At 30.2% G+C, this 17,315-nt stretch overlaps 1 protein-coding gene across 3 annotated transcripts in view; it reads right to left on the bottom strand.

Annotated features, from left to right (window-relative positions):
• The window catches only part of htt (huntingtin), a 310,315-nt gene that overhangs the window by 145,894 nt on the left and 147,106 nt on the right, over window positions 1–17,315 (bottom strand). For all 3 annotated transcript variants that reach the window (XM_075355687.1, XM_075355696.1, XM_075355705.1), the window contains 4 exons: window positions 16,822–16,970; window positions 9,758–9,891; window positions 9,047–9,283; window positions 2,763–2,953 (listed from right to left, as the gene is read on the bottom strand). In XM_075355687.1, the coding sequence (XP_075211802.1) occupies window positions 2,763–2,953; window positions 9,047–9,283; window positions 9,758–9,891; window positions 16,822–16,970 (711 nt within the window). The remainder of the gene's footprint in view (window positions 1–2,762; window positions 2,954–9,046; window positions 9,284–9,757; window positions 9,892–16,821; window positions 16,971–17,315) is intronic.

The following is a 17,315-nucleotide window of genomic DNA, read 5'->3' as shown; positions in this document are numbered from 1 at the left end:
CAATCAACGTTAACTAATAAAAAATGCATGAATGTTATTCAATAATATTGCAGAAATCTGTTAGCATAAATTTGTTTCAAATTATAAAATTTAAAATTACTAAATTAAAAAAAAACCACTAGAAGTCTATTTATTGTTAAGTAGCCACATCTCATTTCCTGCACTCCAGAGAGTTATAATTTGCAATTAAAAATATCTTCATTTCTAAAAATCTTTCATCAATTGCTACTACTGTCCATATCTTTCTCCTTTTTTAAAATCTCCTTTTTTTAAATCTGCGGTTTAGTTATTAAAATCTAAAACCAAATCTCAAGTACTATTTCTGAATACACTATTCTTTGTAGGTGACCATATGTACTGGCTTGTGCAAGCCAGTGTACTAGATAAAATTAATTAATGTAATTTAATTAAAATTACTTTATTCATTACTAAAGATGTGATCAAATTTTACTAATGTAAGTTAATTTAATGGTAAAAAAATATTTTTTTACCATAGTAATACTTATAACTAAACTTTTTAATTTTATATTAGACAATAAGGTACACAGTTTAGCTAAAAACCATTTGCCCAGAGTAAATCAGTATCATCCAAACAGTTCACTGTTTAGCCTTTGCAGATGTCATGGAGGTCTTAATAGCATGAAACGAAAAGGAACTTAAAGAATGTTTAGGCCATTGGAATTGTCAACAAAAGATATTAAGTGCTGATAAAAAACAAAAGATAAGTGCTGATCTGTTGGATCAGAAACAATGCCATGGATCAGAAACATGGACAAGATGATAGCAAAGAAGAAGGAATTCAGAAGATGCGAAACAAAAGTATTCAGAAGGATATACTGACCTTAAAGGAGAAGATATGTGGAGGATAGGGAAGAACAAACAATTGAAGTAGCTGAATTGAAAACTGGTCAGTATAATCAAGATAATGAAAGGGAGAATGGATTAGATAATTGAGATTGAAGGGAAGACTGGGATAAGAATATTTGATGGAACACCCACAGGGAAAAAATAAGAAAAACATACCCCAGAAAGAGATAGTTGGAGAGACAATAACAAGATCTTTGGAAAATCGGGGTTAGAAGAATAGAAATGCCTGAAGGAGTGCAACGTACAAGGTTAGTTACATCAGGGCTATTCAAAGGCTGAAGCATCAGCAAAAGTAGTAATTCTAACTTTAAGCTACCATTCACTAAAACATCAGAATAAAATAATTATAAATTATTATAATATCAAATAAAATGTTATTTATATTAGGAAGTTATTTATCTATCAATTTCAATAAAATTTAAATATTTATCTACTAAAACGTTTTTTAGTTGTAAAGACTTTCTAGTAGGCTCTTATGATATACAGATGATTTACTATTTTTTTTTTATTTATCTTTTTTTATTGTCTGTGTTATCAGTATGTTATAAATTATTGTCTGTGTTTGCAGTATATTTTGCTAAAAGCTTTGTTTTTAATCACAAAGTTAGACTCCATACATCTCCCGGTAAACAAATTTCTTAGATTTTGCTTACCTTGTATTCTATCAAAAAAATTCATAAAAATAAAAATTAAGTAATATATTTTCTAAAACCTTTTGTTCATGATAATTTCATAAAAGTATCGGCTAGGATTTTTATTCTCTAAGATTATTTCATAAAATAAAAATGTCCTTAGGAATTAAATGCATAAAAATACTTTTAAAACTGAAGCAGTAGAGTTATTTAAACTACCTACACAAATGTTTCCCTTACTGTATGCAACAGCTTCTAAAAAATGTTATGCTATTCACCAGTACATTAGGCTTCAGTAACAAAATTTTGCATAAATTAGGATGCAGTGAATATAATTATTTATTTTACAATATTCTAGTATTATTTATAAAACATATCTGAGATCACTTTTTTTTAATAATAATTAGTATAAAAAAGGCTGTTTTACAACAGCAGTGAGTGCTTTTCAGATGTTTGCTGTTTTTGAAAAACAATGAACATGCGGAGGTACAATCATTTTATACATAACTAGCTGACCTGGTAATGCTTCGCTATTGCTAGAATTGAATATATATATATATATATATATATATATTAAACAAACACAAATGAAAGATTAATAAAACATTAAAAAACTGAACATTACAGAACATCACAAAATTTAACATTTTCCTCTTCACCTCTTTCCATTTTCACCCCTTCCCCTTTTTCCTTTTTGCAAAAATATTTCTTTTCACATAACTAATGTATATTCTGAATATAAACCAAATCAGACCATAAATACATTTTTTTGAAATATCATGACCCCAGCACTACCTAGTGGGTCAAAACTAATTCAGAAACCTTTGCAGGCATGCACACAACAACTCACGAAAGTTTCGTCGCAATCGGATGAATGGTATAGGAACACATACAGGACAAACAAACATTCATTTATATATAAATATATTGATAATGGATAATATATAAATTTACATTATCTGTTGAACTCTCAACAGAGACCTGCTATAACGCTCAACTGTAAAAAATAGTAGTCAACCAAAAAAACTTTTAAATATTTTGGTAATTTTTATTAACTTAAAATACATAATGGTTATAAAAATGTCTTTTACCTATTACAATATTTCATAAACACGAACTAAACAACAGTCATTAATTTTATTAAATCAATATGGTCAAAAAAATTATATAAAACAAATTTTTGAACTAACTTTGTTCAACTAGAAATTCATTGGCGAACATTAAATGTTCATACTGACAATAATATTAAAATTTTTTAATTACTTGGCAAATATTAATTGTGGTGGATGATTATGTTGAGCCGCAGTAACATTAAGTGGATCATCACCCTGTTGATGCACACAGAGTTGTAACTCTTCTAACCTGGACAGAACACTGTCTTCTTTTCCTTGACATACTAATGCTACAATCATAGCCAATATTATCCTTAACCACCTTTCCATGCTGCAACCATTCTGTAAAATATAATAAATAGATTAAATTTAAGACACATCATTTTATAAAAGAAAATTTATACTTTACCTAGAAATCAGAAATGACCAGCTTGAGAGTGGAGAAAAGAGCAGGGCAGTTGCAAAATCAAACTGATACTAGTAATTTAGAAAAGACTATAAGGCTCACATTCAATTTCTCCTTAGAAATAAGTAATTTTATATATATATATGTACATAGGTCCAAAAAGCCTGGAAATGACTTAATTATAAAAAACTGAGTGGGACTACACTACCAGAATAAATGTAGTTGATTACTGTAAAAAAGAAACTACTATGAGTTGTATTTGAAATTATTGTCAGCCATCTTCGATGCACCATATTGAATTCAATTTTATTTTTTTAAATGCCATGATGGTTATATTACTCATGATTTCAATGTAGATTTGAAAGAGAAAGCTTTAATGAAATCCTTACATCGATAGCTTCATCTGTATTTTAGGTGCTGATCGTTACAGTGTCCAGAACAGCCATCCCCAACCTCATTAAAAACAAATATTTTTGGTAGATAGGGGGCTAATTACAATCATCTAACATTGCAATTTTATGCTGGAAACAATTCTGCAAACTGTTTTCCAAAATCTCATCTTGTTACTTAATTATTCAAAATTTATCAGTACAATATTAGATAACAAAATTTCAAACAAAACTAGAAACAGTTGATTCATCGTCACAACTGATGCCAGATTCAATTTTTTTCTTTGTATTCTCTCAATAAAAATATTTTTCCATGGTTTCTAACTCCTTTAAAATGTTTCACCCAGATAAAAAATTCAAATTGTACATAGGAAATGAGGAGAATAATAACAATAGCTCATGATATTTGTAATTCAGTTGTTAAAATATTTATTTAAAAATTCTAAATTTTTAATTCTTTTGTACTGGAGTATTTTTCAACTATTGTACACAAAATCTAATCAGATCAACTTTTATGTAGAGGTTCAATTTGCCAAAATAAAAGGCACAAAATAAAACATAATTTATTTAAAAATTATTCTATCTTGATGTTACGAGTTATGTTATGAAATGTTTTGTAACTGTTTCATCAAGCAGCAGCAAATTACTATGAATATAGGCAATGCATGCAATACACTGGAAAGCCCCTTTTCAGTAATAAAAAAAGAAAAAATGATAAGAAAGAAATTATACATTCATTTAAAAATAGGATTATATTATTTTTGAGAACATAGAATTTGATCTCTAAGATTCCAGATACTGTGAGAAGAATATGTGTGAAAATAATATTTAGATTTACTTTAATCAAAATAGAAATATAATAACCTATAATTACATTTAAAAAAATCTATTTACGTTACAAAAATGCTTTTTTGAACAAATTATTGTATAAATAATATATGTAACAAAATAAAAAAATAATTTATATTGTGTTTGGGTTGATACTATTATACTTAAAAAAAATAACTAAACATACTTGTAAACAAATAATACTTTCAAAATTTATTTACTTTTTTATAAATAAAAAAAAGATTACCAAGCAGAAAATACAATACAAAAAAATTAACTATATAAAAAATAATAAATCTAAACAACAATGATCAAAAATTGCTATGTTTACATGATGTTTTGCCTGAAATCCTAGGTTAGTTATTTCAAATATAAATGTGTGCACACACACACACACACACATACCACACACATTTTTTCCTGCACTTTTTTTTTACTATTTTTTTTTATATAATTGCAATTTTTTTGTGTTTTTTTATATTGTAATTTAAATGGTTAGTAATTTTTTACTTTTCTGAAGATATTTATTTTGTTTTATAGAAATTTATAATGGTACTAATGCAACTCTCTTTTAAAGAGTTCTTTGCCAAACTCTCAAAAATACTCATTCGTTTCAGCAGTAACATGGTTATTCTATGAAAATTTCTTTCCAACAAGGAACTTCTTTAGGTTTAAGAAACCAAAAGAAGTCAGATAGGGATAAATCTGGAGAATAAGGTGGATGAAGAAGTAATTCATAATACAATTTAGTTAATGTAACAAGTGAAATTGCAAATTAGTGAGCTGGAGCATTTGGTGGTGAAAGAGCACTTCTTGCTAAATAAGGCCACTTTTTGTTCAGTTAATCTCTGAAATAATGAGACATAATACTCTCCCATGGTTGTTTTTCCCTTTTGCAGGTAACTGATCATTATATCATGTGCGTCCCAGAAAACCATGGCCACAGCTGATGGAACTGTCAGCTTTTTTGGAGCAGGTTCATTTCGCTCAATCAATATATTTGACTGCTGTTTTGTTTTTGGCATATAAATAAGGAATCCACTTTTCTATGACAGTAACATAATGCTGTAAGACTCATCTGGCACTGGTAAATGGTCACACATTGCTTGGAAGTCATCACATGGCACCGCTTTTGATCAGGTGTCAGGATCAAGGCACCCACCGTGCCGATATCTTCCGCACATTCAACCACTGATGTAAAATTCACCATACACGTACAATTGAAATGTTTATGATCTCACTAATTTCACGTACTTATGTTCAGCAATCTTCCAGTACGATATCATGGATTTTATCGATCATTTCTTGAAAAGTCACCTCTTTTGGAAGTCCTGAATGCTCAACATCACTTTTACTCATACGACCACAGCAAAATTCTTTAAACCACTTTTGAACCTTCCATGAATATTCCTTTGCACGAACATTCCATGCAAAGGAGTACACACTCGATAATACTTTTCAAGCTTTTGTTCTGATTCCTTTATTGTTTTTCTTCACAAATAGTAGTGTTATATGAGTACATGGAATTTGTGTTTTGCTATTTTTTTCTAAGTTTTCTTGACACATCAACTTTCAAGTGCTGTCAAATATCTACTAATTATCAGAACGACTCAAAATTTTGTATACAAGCCTAGATAAGACTTATAAACAATGGAGAGAAAGTAGCGATTGGAGTGCTATCTTCTGAGAAGTCACTGACTTATCAAACCATCCTTGTACTTCATTATATAAAAACTTACTCAATAATATAATACATAATCAATACATATTTTCATTCTATTAATTTGAAGTCTATTCATGTTAATCATGTTTATATATGTTAGTTTTATATGATCATGAATATATGATTGATTTCATACGTCTAGTCCATTTAAACAGGAAACATTTATAACATTTTATATTAAAGGATACAAAAGATTACTTAGTAACAGTGTAACTAAATTTACATATTAGAAAACTCATCCACAAAAGTGAGAAATAAAAAAAAATGTCTAGTTATCAGCAGTAAAATCAGTAGCAATCATACTGAAACATTTATTAACAGAAAATCTACTCAAACACCTTGTGTGAATCATAAGGATAAGGTGAAACCAAAAGACCATATAAGATTAACCAGATGATCATATAAGATATTCTATAACCACACTAACAACTTGGGATTGTGTTGGGATGATATACAGATTACAATCTTAGCTGAACCAGTTAATTTTTAATTTTCTTGCATTCTTAGCTCTGGCTCCTGGTAACAACTTTGTTGCTGATTCTAATTAAAAACAAACCCTGACCTGATGAATATATGGAAATACAACTACCAATGTATTCCTACTAAATAAAGCAGCAACAAATATCTCAGAGACTTCTCAATTACCCTTCAGCCCACGCATTCAATATAAGTAAATGTATAAATATTAGAGATGTCCTACCTATTCACTATTATCTTATAATCTAATTGAAATCATTAAAAATATTGTGAACTAGAATGAAAATTACACTGATAAACATAATTTTTGTTTCCTTATATGCGATACATGATTTTAATCTGTTTTTTGATGCTGAAAATGAATATGAACTCAGAATCTTTCTATCAGCCACCATTTTTGAAGAATTTTTAAATTTTAATTAAATGATTTTTTTTCCATTTTTCAACGTATAGTTAGAATTTTAAGCTCCTATATTGTGTTTTGTTAGCTCATTTTTTATTGTTTAACTTTCTTAACATAATTTGTAAGCTATAAATAAAAAATACTACACAAAGAATTAAATCATATATCACAGTCACATATTATGACATATCTAATACTGAAGAGTGAGCCTTCATGTTCAAAATTAATCATGTCTGCGAAAGTCAAAACATGTAGCTGAAAACAGACCTGTGTTGTTTGTATTAAGCACTGGATTTAGGAATGAGTTAATTTTGTTCATTCTTGTTGCTGTCTTAAGTTTGTTAACAGTGCAGTGTCATAATGCCTCAAAATTGTGTAAATGATGTTGGTGCCTTTTGTTGTATGTGGTGAGTTTACTGTAAAATCAAATAGAAAAAACATTACACTTTTAATTAAAAAAGTATATCATTTGTACTTTCAGTTAAAATTGGTGAAAAAGATATGACGTAGGCTCCTCATATGGTATGCACTAATTGTCCTGTATATAGAGGATGGCTGAAAGGTACACAGAAGGCTTTGCCATTTGGTATACCAATGGTTTGAAGTGAATCAAAGGATCATGTAACCGACTGTTACTTTTGTTTAAAAAGTGTGTCTGGAATTTCTAAAAAATCTAAACATACTGTAAAATATTCTTCATTGCAATCTGCAATCAGGCCTGTACCTCACAGTGAAATTATTCTAGTTCCTGAGCCACATGTGAATGAGTATTTCAAAACCAGCAATGAAAATCAGGCAGTACTGAAGAAGACAACAATGATTTTGATTTTGAATTATCTTCCAATAAGCCACATCTTATATCACAAGGTGTATTGAATGACTTGGATGGGGTTTGAAATTTATCAAAAAATAAAGATATACTGTTAGGATCAAGACTGCAAGGTCAGAATTTACTTTAAAAAAATACAAAAATTTCAGGCTTTCGAAGCCAACAAAAAGAACTTCCTCAGTACTTTATTGATGAAAATAATTTGGTTTATGAGCTATGTTGCACTTAGGACAAGTTCAGAAACCTGAGAACTGGCGCCTTTTCGTAGATTCATCCAAGTACAGTTTAAAAGTGGTTTTACTATACAATGGTAAAAAATATCCTTCGATACCAATCACTTATGGTATTAATTTGAACAGACATATGATGTGATGGGAGACATTCTTGAAAAAACAAATTATAAAAAACATAGCAGGAACATATATGGCAATTTGAAAGTTATAGCTATTTTTTTAGGCATGTAGTTAGGCTATACTAAGTACATGTGTTTTCTTTGTGAATGGGACAGCAAAGATGTTTATAGGGATAAACATTATGTTAGCAAAGAGTGGAAGAAATAAGACAACTTAACTCCAAATGGGAAAAATATTATTCATGAGCCCTTAGTTGAACCCAAAAAAAATATTTTTATCCCCTCACCACGTCAAGCTAGGACTAATGAAAACTTTTGTAAAAGCAATGAGGTAGGATAGTCCTGGATTTTTGTACAACAGGCAGAAATTTCCGAATGTAAGTGAAGGAAAAATTAAAGAAGGAATATTTGTTGGTCCTCAAATATGAGAGTTGCTCAAAGATGATGTATTTAACTCAATGTTAAATAATGTAGAAAGTGCAGCTTGGGCTCCATTTAAAGAAGTTTGCAAAAATTTTCTTGGCAAACAAAAATCCAACATTTACCATAACATTGTTAATCAACTTTTTACTTCATACAGAGCTATTGGATGTAATATGTCTTTGAAAATACATTTTCCCCACTCACATCTGGATTTTTTCCGAACAACCTCGGAGACGTAAGTGACAAACACAGTGAGTGTTTCCACCCAAGACATTTCAGTGATGGAAAGCCACTATAAAGGAAAATGGAATACTAACATGCTAGCTGATTACTGTTGGACATTAATTCGGGATGTGCCTGAGGCTAATTATTAAAAAAAATCATCAGCGAAATCATTCTAACAGAGGTATGGTCACGTAAAATTATAAATGTTCCAGATTTTTACTATATTTTCCCTTAATTTTTTATTGAAGCATAATTTATTTAAAAGAAAGGGTGATAGAAAAACTGTATTTACAGATCTGTAATGTACACAAAAAAGCAATTCAAGAAATGGTATCACACTTAGAGAAACATTAAAAATTTTTTTTTGTCCATAGTGTTACCTGTGGTTGCTGAGTATTGAAGAGGACTTTGAGTATCTGATCAACAGGACGTAATGTACCTGGAGCCAAACTATTGATGAGATATAACAAGGATGAAAGACTGTCTGGGGTATCAAGCAAAACTTTGTCTTGAGCAAGCGTAGGAAGCACTGTATCAGCGGTTAGGCGTGACCACTTTCTCCAACGTTCTTCCCACCTCCAGCCTTCTTTTAATATAACTCCAAGTAACTGCAATACCTAATAGTAAAATAAACCACATAATAAAGCAAATAAAAAATCCATAATTTCTATATATTACAATATAAATATTAACCTCGAATAATGTGTATATAAAGAGATAATCTGTATTATGTAAAACCTTAAAAGTTAAGAGAAGAGAAATGACTTACTGTACAGTAACATTATCATTAAGTTAGTAGTTAGTCTTCCTAACAGAAAATTTTTAATTCTTACAATTTACTTCAACAGTACAATACATTAAAAAATGTAATATAATACATCTGAACATTTACTGGAGAAAAACATCTGTCACTCTTTTCCTGACATAAATTTTTTATTAAGAGTGAAGGGATTTTTCTCTTGAGGGGAAGAATTGTTCTCTAAAGGATTTATTGAATTTTCCCATTCTGAAAATCCACAATAAAAATTTCCCTGTCACCAGATTTCTAAATATTTTTTTTTGTAAATACTAATAAGAGAAGTAAAAATTACCTGTGGATATTCAGCTAATCTCAAAAGCATACTAATAAGAAATTCTCTTTGCGTTTCCAATTCTTTGGCATCTGCCAGATTTGTAACATTAGCCAAGAAGACATGTTCAACAACTGGGAATAGTGCTGGAATACCTGAAGAACAAAGTAAAGAACAACAATCATAAATACGTGTGTGCATAAACAAAGAAAATAAATTAGTAAAGGATAAACAATTTACTACACTCAATTCTTATCAGATAAATCTGCCCATTTAGACATGTAACCTGGCATTAGACAAAATAAATGTCTATTGAGAATGAAATAGTCATTTAAAAAATAACAAATTATCCATATAATACTAAATAATAAAAGTGAGTCAGTAAGTGTTCCCTACCACTTAAAATAACACTATTAATCTCAGAGAAAATTACTTTGACTAGAAATCACAATGGGGAGGCATAAACAAAGATTGTTTCCTGGAAGACATTCTAATGCAATTCTCATAATTAAGTTATACTGAATGTTCCACATAAGACCCAACCCATCAATCAGCCTTCTACAGAATTTGAATTGATTTATTTACTACCTAATGTTTTACTGGAATGGATTCGCCCATCATCTGATTATCATGCCAGTGCAGTAACTACAACTACTGATAGCCAAAACAAAACAATCAGTATGCTCAGTGCACTGTTTAAGAGTATGTGGTGTTTTCACAAGAGGAACATGTTTTTATTATTGACTTGTACTTCAGTACATTATCAGTGACTGCAAGGATGTTTTTACCACAAGTACAAAGACAGGTTTTAATAAACATCAGCACTGAAATTAGGGACAAATTCAGAAAGACAAGTTCTATTAATGACAAAAACACATAATATAAAAAATTATTGAATGCAGACACAGTTGCTAGAATCAATAACTGATTAATTCCCTCACAAAAAATCAATTAGATGCACATCAGCTGAAATTAATTTGCCAAAATCAACTGTTCCATCAGACGACAAAACAAATGAACATACATTGAATTCAAACAGTTCATCAATTGTTGATCCCAACCATCACCCCTAGCCAATAAGGAAAAATGGCTAGAATATTGTCACTGATTTTATAGATTTGTCTGTGAGACTTATGTTATGGACTTTATTTTTCTTTAACTAAGGGTGGTTCAATTTGGATGACTAAGTGAAAAGTCAAAACTGATGATTTGGATCAATTCTGTTAATGCAATGTGATAATGCAACTTCACACCACACAAATTCAACAACTACTTTCATTAACAAATTCTTCAGTGATCATGTCATTGATCGTGGATTATAGGCACTACGATCTCCAGATTTTTCACAACCAGATTTTTTTCTCTGCAGTTATCGCAAAGAAGAAGTTGCCTAAAGTAACAAACAAGCCATGAACACCAGAACTACTGATGGTCAATATCAGAGAAATTTTATTAAATATACAAACTTTGAAAAAGTTAGAAAGTAACAGTGAACAGATAGAAGCAGGTATAGGAAGATAGCATTTACTCTAAAATTTAAAAAGTTGTAAAATTTAATAATAAAGTGTATACAGTAAACTTACTCATGCCTTTTTCATTTAAATACGCCTACTGACATAAACATATGCTAAATAGGATGTGTTTTATATGGGATACTGTGAACACATATAATATTATGTATCAAGTACCAAATATCATGTGTTATGCCATTATTCTACTTTATGACAGTAATAAGTAATTCAGTTACTTTTTTTGTTTTCTCTAACAAAAAAAGACATGCAACATGAATGGAGTTCTTAAGAAGCGTGACAGGAAAACTGCAAAGTATCTGTATAAGAAACACTAGGTTTAATGATAAACCTAATTTAAATTAAAGAATATGTTACATTTAAATATCAAAATAATTATATAATAAAATGTTACATTTAAAATAATTATAATAATAAAATAACTAATACATTTCATAAAAACAAAAGTATATTTCTAATAAATCCGGTAAACCTATTAAATATATTTTTCATAATTAAAACGGTAATGATAAATTTGAATTTTGTGGCATATGTATGAGTATAATTAAATGTAATGATTGTGATCATATATGAGAAGGTACCAGAAAAAAAGAAGAGAATTATTATTTATTTTTTTTATTTAAGATAACATACATCTTAAAAACATTAATCCCTTTCAAAATAATGTAATTAGATGAGATGCAATTCTCCCAAGGGTTTTTTTCCACTGTTCGAAACATTGCTTACATTCTTTTGAATAAATATTGTTAAGTGCCTCCAGCGATTTTTTCTTCAGGTATCTATTGGTGCTTTTTATTTTTATATACGATTAAAATAAAGCTGCTATTGGTGAAAAAATAAGTTTTCCCTTACTTTTTTAATAAACAAATTAAATAGTTTTTCGCTATGTCCGCTGGGGCACACTTCTATTCTATATATTTTTCCAAATCCATTCCAATAATTTATTTCCTGCAGTGAATTTTTTCAAGGTTACGCCCTTTTTGAGTCTCTGTTGACTCAGCTAAAAGCCTAATAAACAATATAATGTTATGTAACACTACAATGATATGCGTCTGCGTCCATACATGGTGACAATAACTTTTAAAACACCAATCTAATTTCATGGCAAAGGTTGAAATTACTTTACTAGTATCACTGGAACATGACTGTACTCAGTAGTAGTTCGTAAACTTTCTGAATATGCACTTTGCCTTGTCAACTAGTAATTACAAATTCATAAATAAATAAACTGAATACGATGGTTCTTTATTCAAATTGATAGAACTTTTATCATAACCAATAGTTTTAGAAAATATTATCACTAACTATTATACCATGGTATATGAGAGAATTTATTTTACTTTAATGACATAGCATATTAAACCGCTGTTATTTTATATGTAACCTTGTAATTTTAACTGCTGAAGATGAAGTAATTTAACTTTGAAAGCACCTTAGTTAGATAAGTGTTCTTACCTTTTTTGAGTGTATTTAGTGGTTTTGATGTTATATTTAATTATTTTATATTGTTTATTGAAAGCATTACTAAAACTTATAATAAAGAAACACTTAAATCAGCATACAAACCTAATAACCAAATAATAAAATATTTAAAAAAACAAAACAAATAACAGAAGAAAAAATCTGTGTGGAGTTTATATGATTATGATGGTACTTATACAGCAAAAACAAATAGATCCTTTAAAACTAGATTTCTTGAATGCGATAGAAATTACAAAAATAATAAATTAGGTCCATCTAATATGGCAGCTCATCTAATAAACAATAAACATTCTATTTCTGATATTAACACAAATTTAGAAATATTAGAAATTAATAAAGATGACAAAAAATTAAATATATTAGAAAAATATTATATATATATATAAATACAAACAAAATTTCAATTTGATAGACTATCAGACACATCTTGAGAGAGACGATCTTACAAAAAAATTACAATAGATAACACTGCTAAAAGATAAGCACCAGATAGCATCAAAAAGAGTGTTGTGCTGCAATCGGCAGCTGAAGCTGGTTCAATTATAATGAAAGATATTGTGGAGTTACTGAGCGAAATCCACAGATAAAACTGGGAAATGGAGGGAAATTTACTTATATTTGATCGAAACATGCTACAGGGAAATTGGGACGCTATCAAAAAGCTCAAAGTTCAAAAGGAAAAAAATACAATACGATTGTCCATGTCAGCTGAGCTAAAAACAGAAAGGAATAATTTAATTATGCTGAACAGAAATGATGAACTTGAACAGTATTCTTGTGCAAATAATTTAGAAATACATGGTATACCTGAACACAGAAATGAGAATTTAGATTTAGTAATTCAAAATTTTGCTAAAGCTCTTGACTACTCAATATCTGAAAGAGACACAGATGTGTGCCATAAGCTGACTAACAGAACCCAGAAAAGACCAGCTACAATTATAGTTTACTTTACCAGAAGATCTGTAAAAGATGGCATCTTAAACAGAAGACATGTTAAAAGAGACTTCTCAATGAAAAACCTGGAGTTGGAGGATAGATAGTAAACCTATAAAGTTCATCCTATAAGGTTTACAAGTATTGGATAATGAACTTACTTGTAATTATGATTTTTCTAATTTGCTGTTTTTCTCTATCAGAGACTAGTTAAATAGGCATATATAACCTATAGGAGAAGCTTTAAATATTCTAAAAGATCAAATAGTGATTGATAGTGACATCACATTCTATGACGTAAACAATGAAAATAGGAAAAATCTGGATCAGAGAGACGAGTCTCTAAATACAGTTACAGTTATCAAAATACATACACTGGCAGAAAGCAAGGTATTGGATTCCCTGACTGCCAGACACCTGCAAGTGGCATGACTCCTTAGTAAGTCTCACATTAGGACTAGAAATGTGGTGTCAGCATGTTAAGAGGCGAGACTTGGAGACACAGAAGCAGACCAAAGACTGGTCTCCAACATGTTTCATATTGCATACATAATTCTGGCAATGGAGGGACTTTGCACAGGCCCTAGTAGATGTATTCACAGAATCAAGAAGAACTATGAAGGTTACCTTGGACTACTCCAGGCAGAAATCTATTGGAAGTATGCCACTCTATAGGTGCGCAAGATTTTGGAGTGTGAGGAGAGGTTGACTGGCTGCCAATTTCACATAATCGCTCCGTCTGAAAGACTCCCCTCAGCATGGAGGTACAATGACCCAGTAGAGGAAAAAAAGATAGAGACGATCGTAGTAAAGTCTGCAACTACCTAATTAAGAACTGATGAAATTGATCAGGAAAGATGTTGCGGTGCCGCCAACTTCTGAGATTCTTTCTATAAGGAAGGTAGGTGACAGAGTGGAAATTAAGGCTAAGGAGGAGAGAGAAGTAAGCGTCTGGTGCTCTGAGGCAGAATCTGATGTCCACCTTAAAGGGTGGGTCTATCACTATGAAAACAAGGATGGCCGTTCTCCGAATTCATGAATTGGAGAACGACATTCAACAGGGCAAGATCCTCCGGGGGGGTGGTGACAGTCGTCAGGCAGGCATTGTCAGCTGATCTAAGGCCCTACTGGCTCCTGGTCAAAGGTGTTCTCTGACCCAGAGATATCACAATATGCAAGATGCAGAGGAAATCAATTGCATCATCGAAGGTCTTTTCCCTCATGGTGATGCACTTGCAGATGTAGACTGGGGAGTAAGAGCGACACCCCCAATGTTTATAACCAACAAGTTGGCCACTACAGCCATGAATATGTTGGCAGATAAGTAGACTGCCTGCCAAATCTGGTAGTGAAGGTGGCAGTCCAGGGTGACCTTGAAACACTACTTGATGTGTATTTTTTTTATAACACATGTATCTATGTATCTTAGGAGTTTACAGAGAGGTGAGATGGCAAAGGCTCGTACTCATCCTGAAGCCTGGGAGGGACCCGATGTGATGAGGTCACGGCACTCCGTCTCCAGGTCTGATGGAGGCCTTGGTAAGTTTATGGTATATGTTTGTACGCTATGTGATAGTATATGAGCATGGTTGTGCTGTGCTGTGTCCCTGCATGAATGGCTGTGCAGTGTGTAAGGATTTGGTGACTGTTGGCACAGTGTGGTGTAGCGTAATGGTGGTAGCGTGGTATCTGTAATGTAAAACGGATTCCTCCACCTCTCATTAAAAAAGAAATATTCGTTCCTGTTTTTTGTATCTTAAACTTGCTTCCTTTGAGGCATTTATATTTGTTTACAGTACTTAAACTTTTCTTTCATAGGAGTGGAGATAAGGCTCACAAATATAGACTAATTGACCAAGATATGCAAAGCAAGAGTAATTTTGTACTTCCTAGGCCCTGGAAGTGTTTTCACTTATATGGTACCAAAGGTTTATAACTGTTTACCAGATTGTATGACAGATAGTCTAGGTTTAAATTCATTCAGAATATCTGTTAAGTGCTGTCTCATTCAGTATGAAAACATTCAGTAAGAGTTCTTTTATAATTCAATTGTGACTAAAATTAACAAGTTGTACTAGGGAATCACCTTTTGACTTAATGACAAACTGAATGACTTTCTCTCTATAATATTTCTATAATTTATAGTAACTGTTAAAATTTCTACTCGACGACTTCTGTCCTCATTTATATATCTTTAATAATCTTCAATGTTTTAATCATAAATTGATGGTAATTCCCAAAACAGGGCACTTGGCCTCAAGAAGTACCTAATTTTCCAGACTATTATTAAATCAAAAAATTATTATTTCATCATAAATTATTTGCATTACAGTTTTAAATTAGACAACTATAGTTACTCTTGTGAGCCTGTTGTAGTTCAATTAGAAGCTATGGGTACAAACTGTTTTAGATCAACAGAAATATTTACATAATTCATAAACTATGTCTAATTTGTAACTCAGTTTTATATTGTAAATGATATTGTATTGTTTGTCTTTTAAAAAGTGTATTACTATTAGTTTGGAAAATAAATTATTTTTATACTTGTTTAGATTAGTATAATATTTTTATTTTAAGGTTTTTATAATGCAATAACGGAATTATTTCAGTAATGACTGAGGATGCAGAATGCTGTGAAAGTACTTTCATGAAAAATTAAGGTAAGATACGTCTTACCTCAATATTGTGTAATAGGTTGTTTAATAAATATATATATATTCAGATTAATATAATTTGTATAGTGCAGAGGAATATGATATCCAAAAGAATCGATTTTAGAAAAATAAATAAATCACAAACATAATTTTAAATATTTATTTATATGCATACTTTAATTATAACTATTTATACTATATTCTTTTTTATCTAACCTCTACTTATCTAAATTCTAACTTACTCTGAGAAGAATTATGCCACATATTTCAGTTTACAGTAGTTCTATAGTAAGTACTTAAATAGATATCTGAAACACATTATCAATGAATCATCTAATGATACAGTTTTGAAAAAGCAATGCTAGGAATTTACATTACTGTTTCCAGGTTTTAGAAATAAAGATAAAATATTTTAATTAATACATGATCAGTTTTTAATATACATAAACAAGCAATATTTCACTTTTATAAGATAATAACTTACAATGTGTAAGAGGATTCTGCCCACTAGCCATCAATCCAGCACACAACTGAATCACCCTTGGAAAACTGATTACAGGTTTGGAATGATTTTTCTCATGTGAAAGATGAACCAAAAATTTAAACAATTTTGGAATCAGTTCATTTGCTCTCCTGTATAAATAAATAGCATTATTTTATTAAAAAAAAAGATATAAATATAAAATAAAGTTCAAATTTAACTGACATGGAGAAAACAATAATGACTCTGTAAACTGACTCAGTCATTCTTCTATACCTAAAGAAATGTATACACTATGTAATTTTTGTTTGCTAAAAATAATATGCAATTTTTAAATATAAACAGAAAACAGTGATTCTTGTATGTCAAGAAGATCAAGGTATAACAAACTTTTTATATTGAGACATGATTTGACTGTTGCAACAAAAGTAAATTACAATCACAATTGAAAGAGTTTTTCCCCACAGCCTCAATGTCTAATTACACACAATAACATT

The sequence above is a fragment of the Lycorma delicatula genome, chromosome 1, assembly GCF_047948215.1.
Source record: "Lycorma delicatula isolate Av1 chromosome 1, ASM4794821v1, whole genome shotgun sequence".
Classification (NCBI taxonomy): domain Eukaryota; kingdom Metazoa; phylum Arthropoda; class Insecta; order Hemiptera; family Fulgoridae; genus Lycorma; species Lycorma delicatula.
Note: the sequence above shows the minus strand (reverse complement) of the source record. Positions and strands in the feature narration are given on the sequence as shown.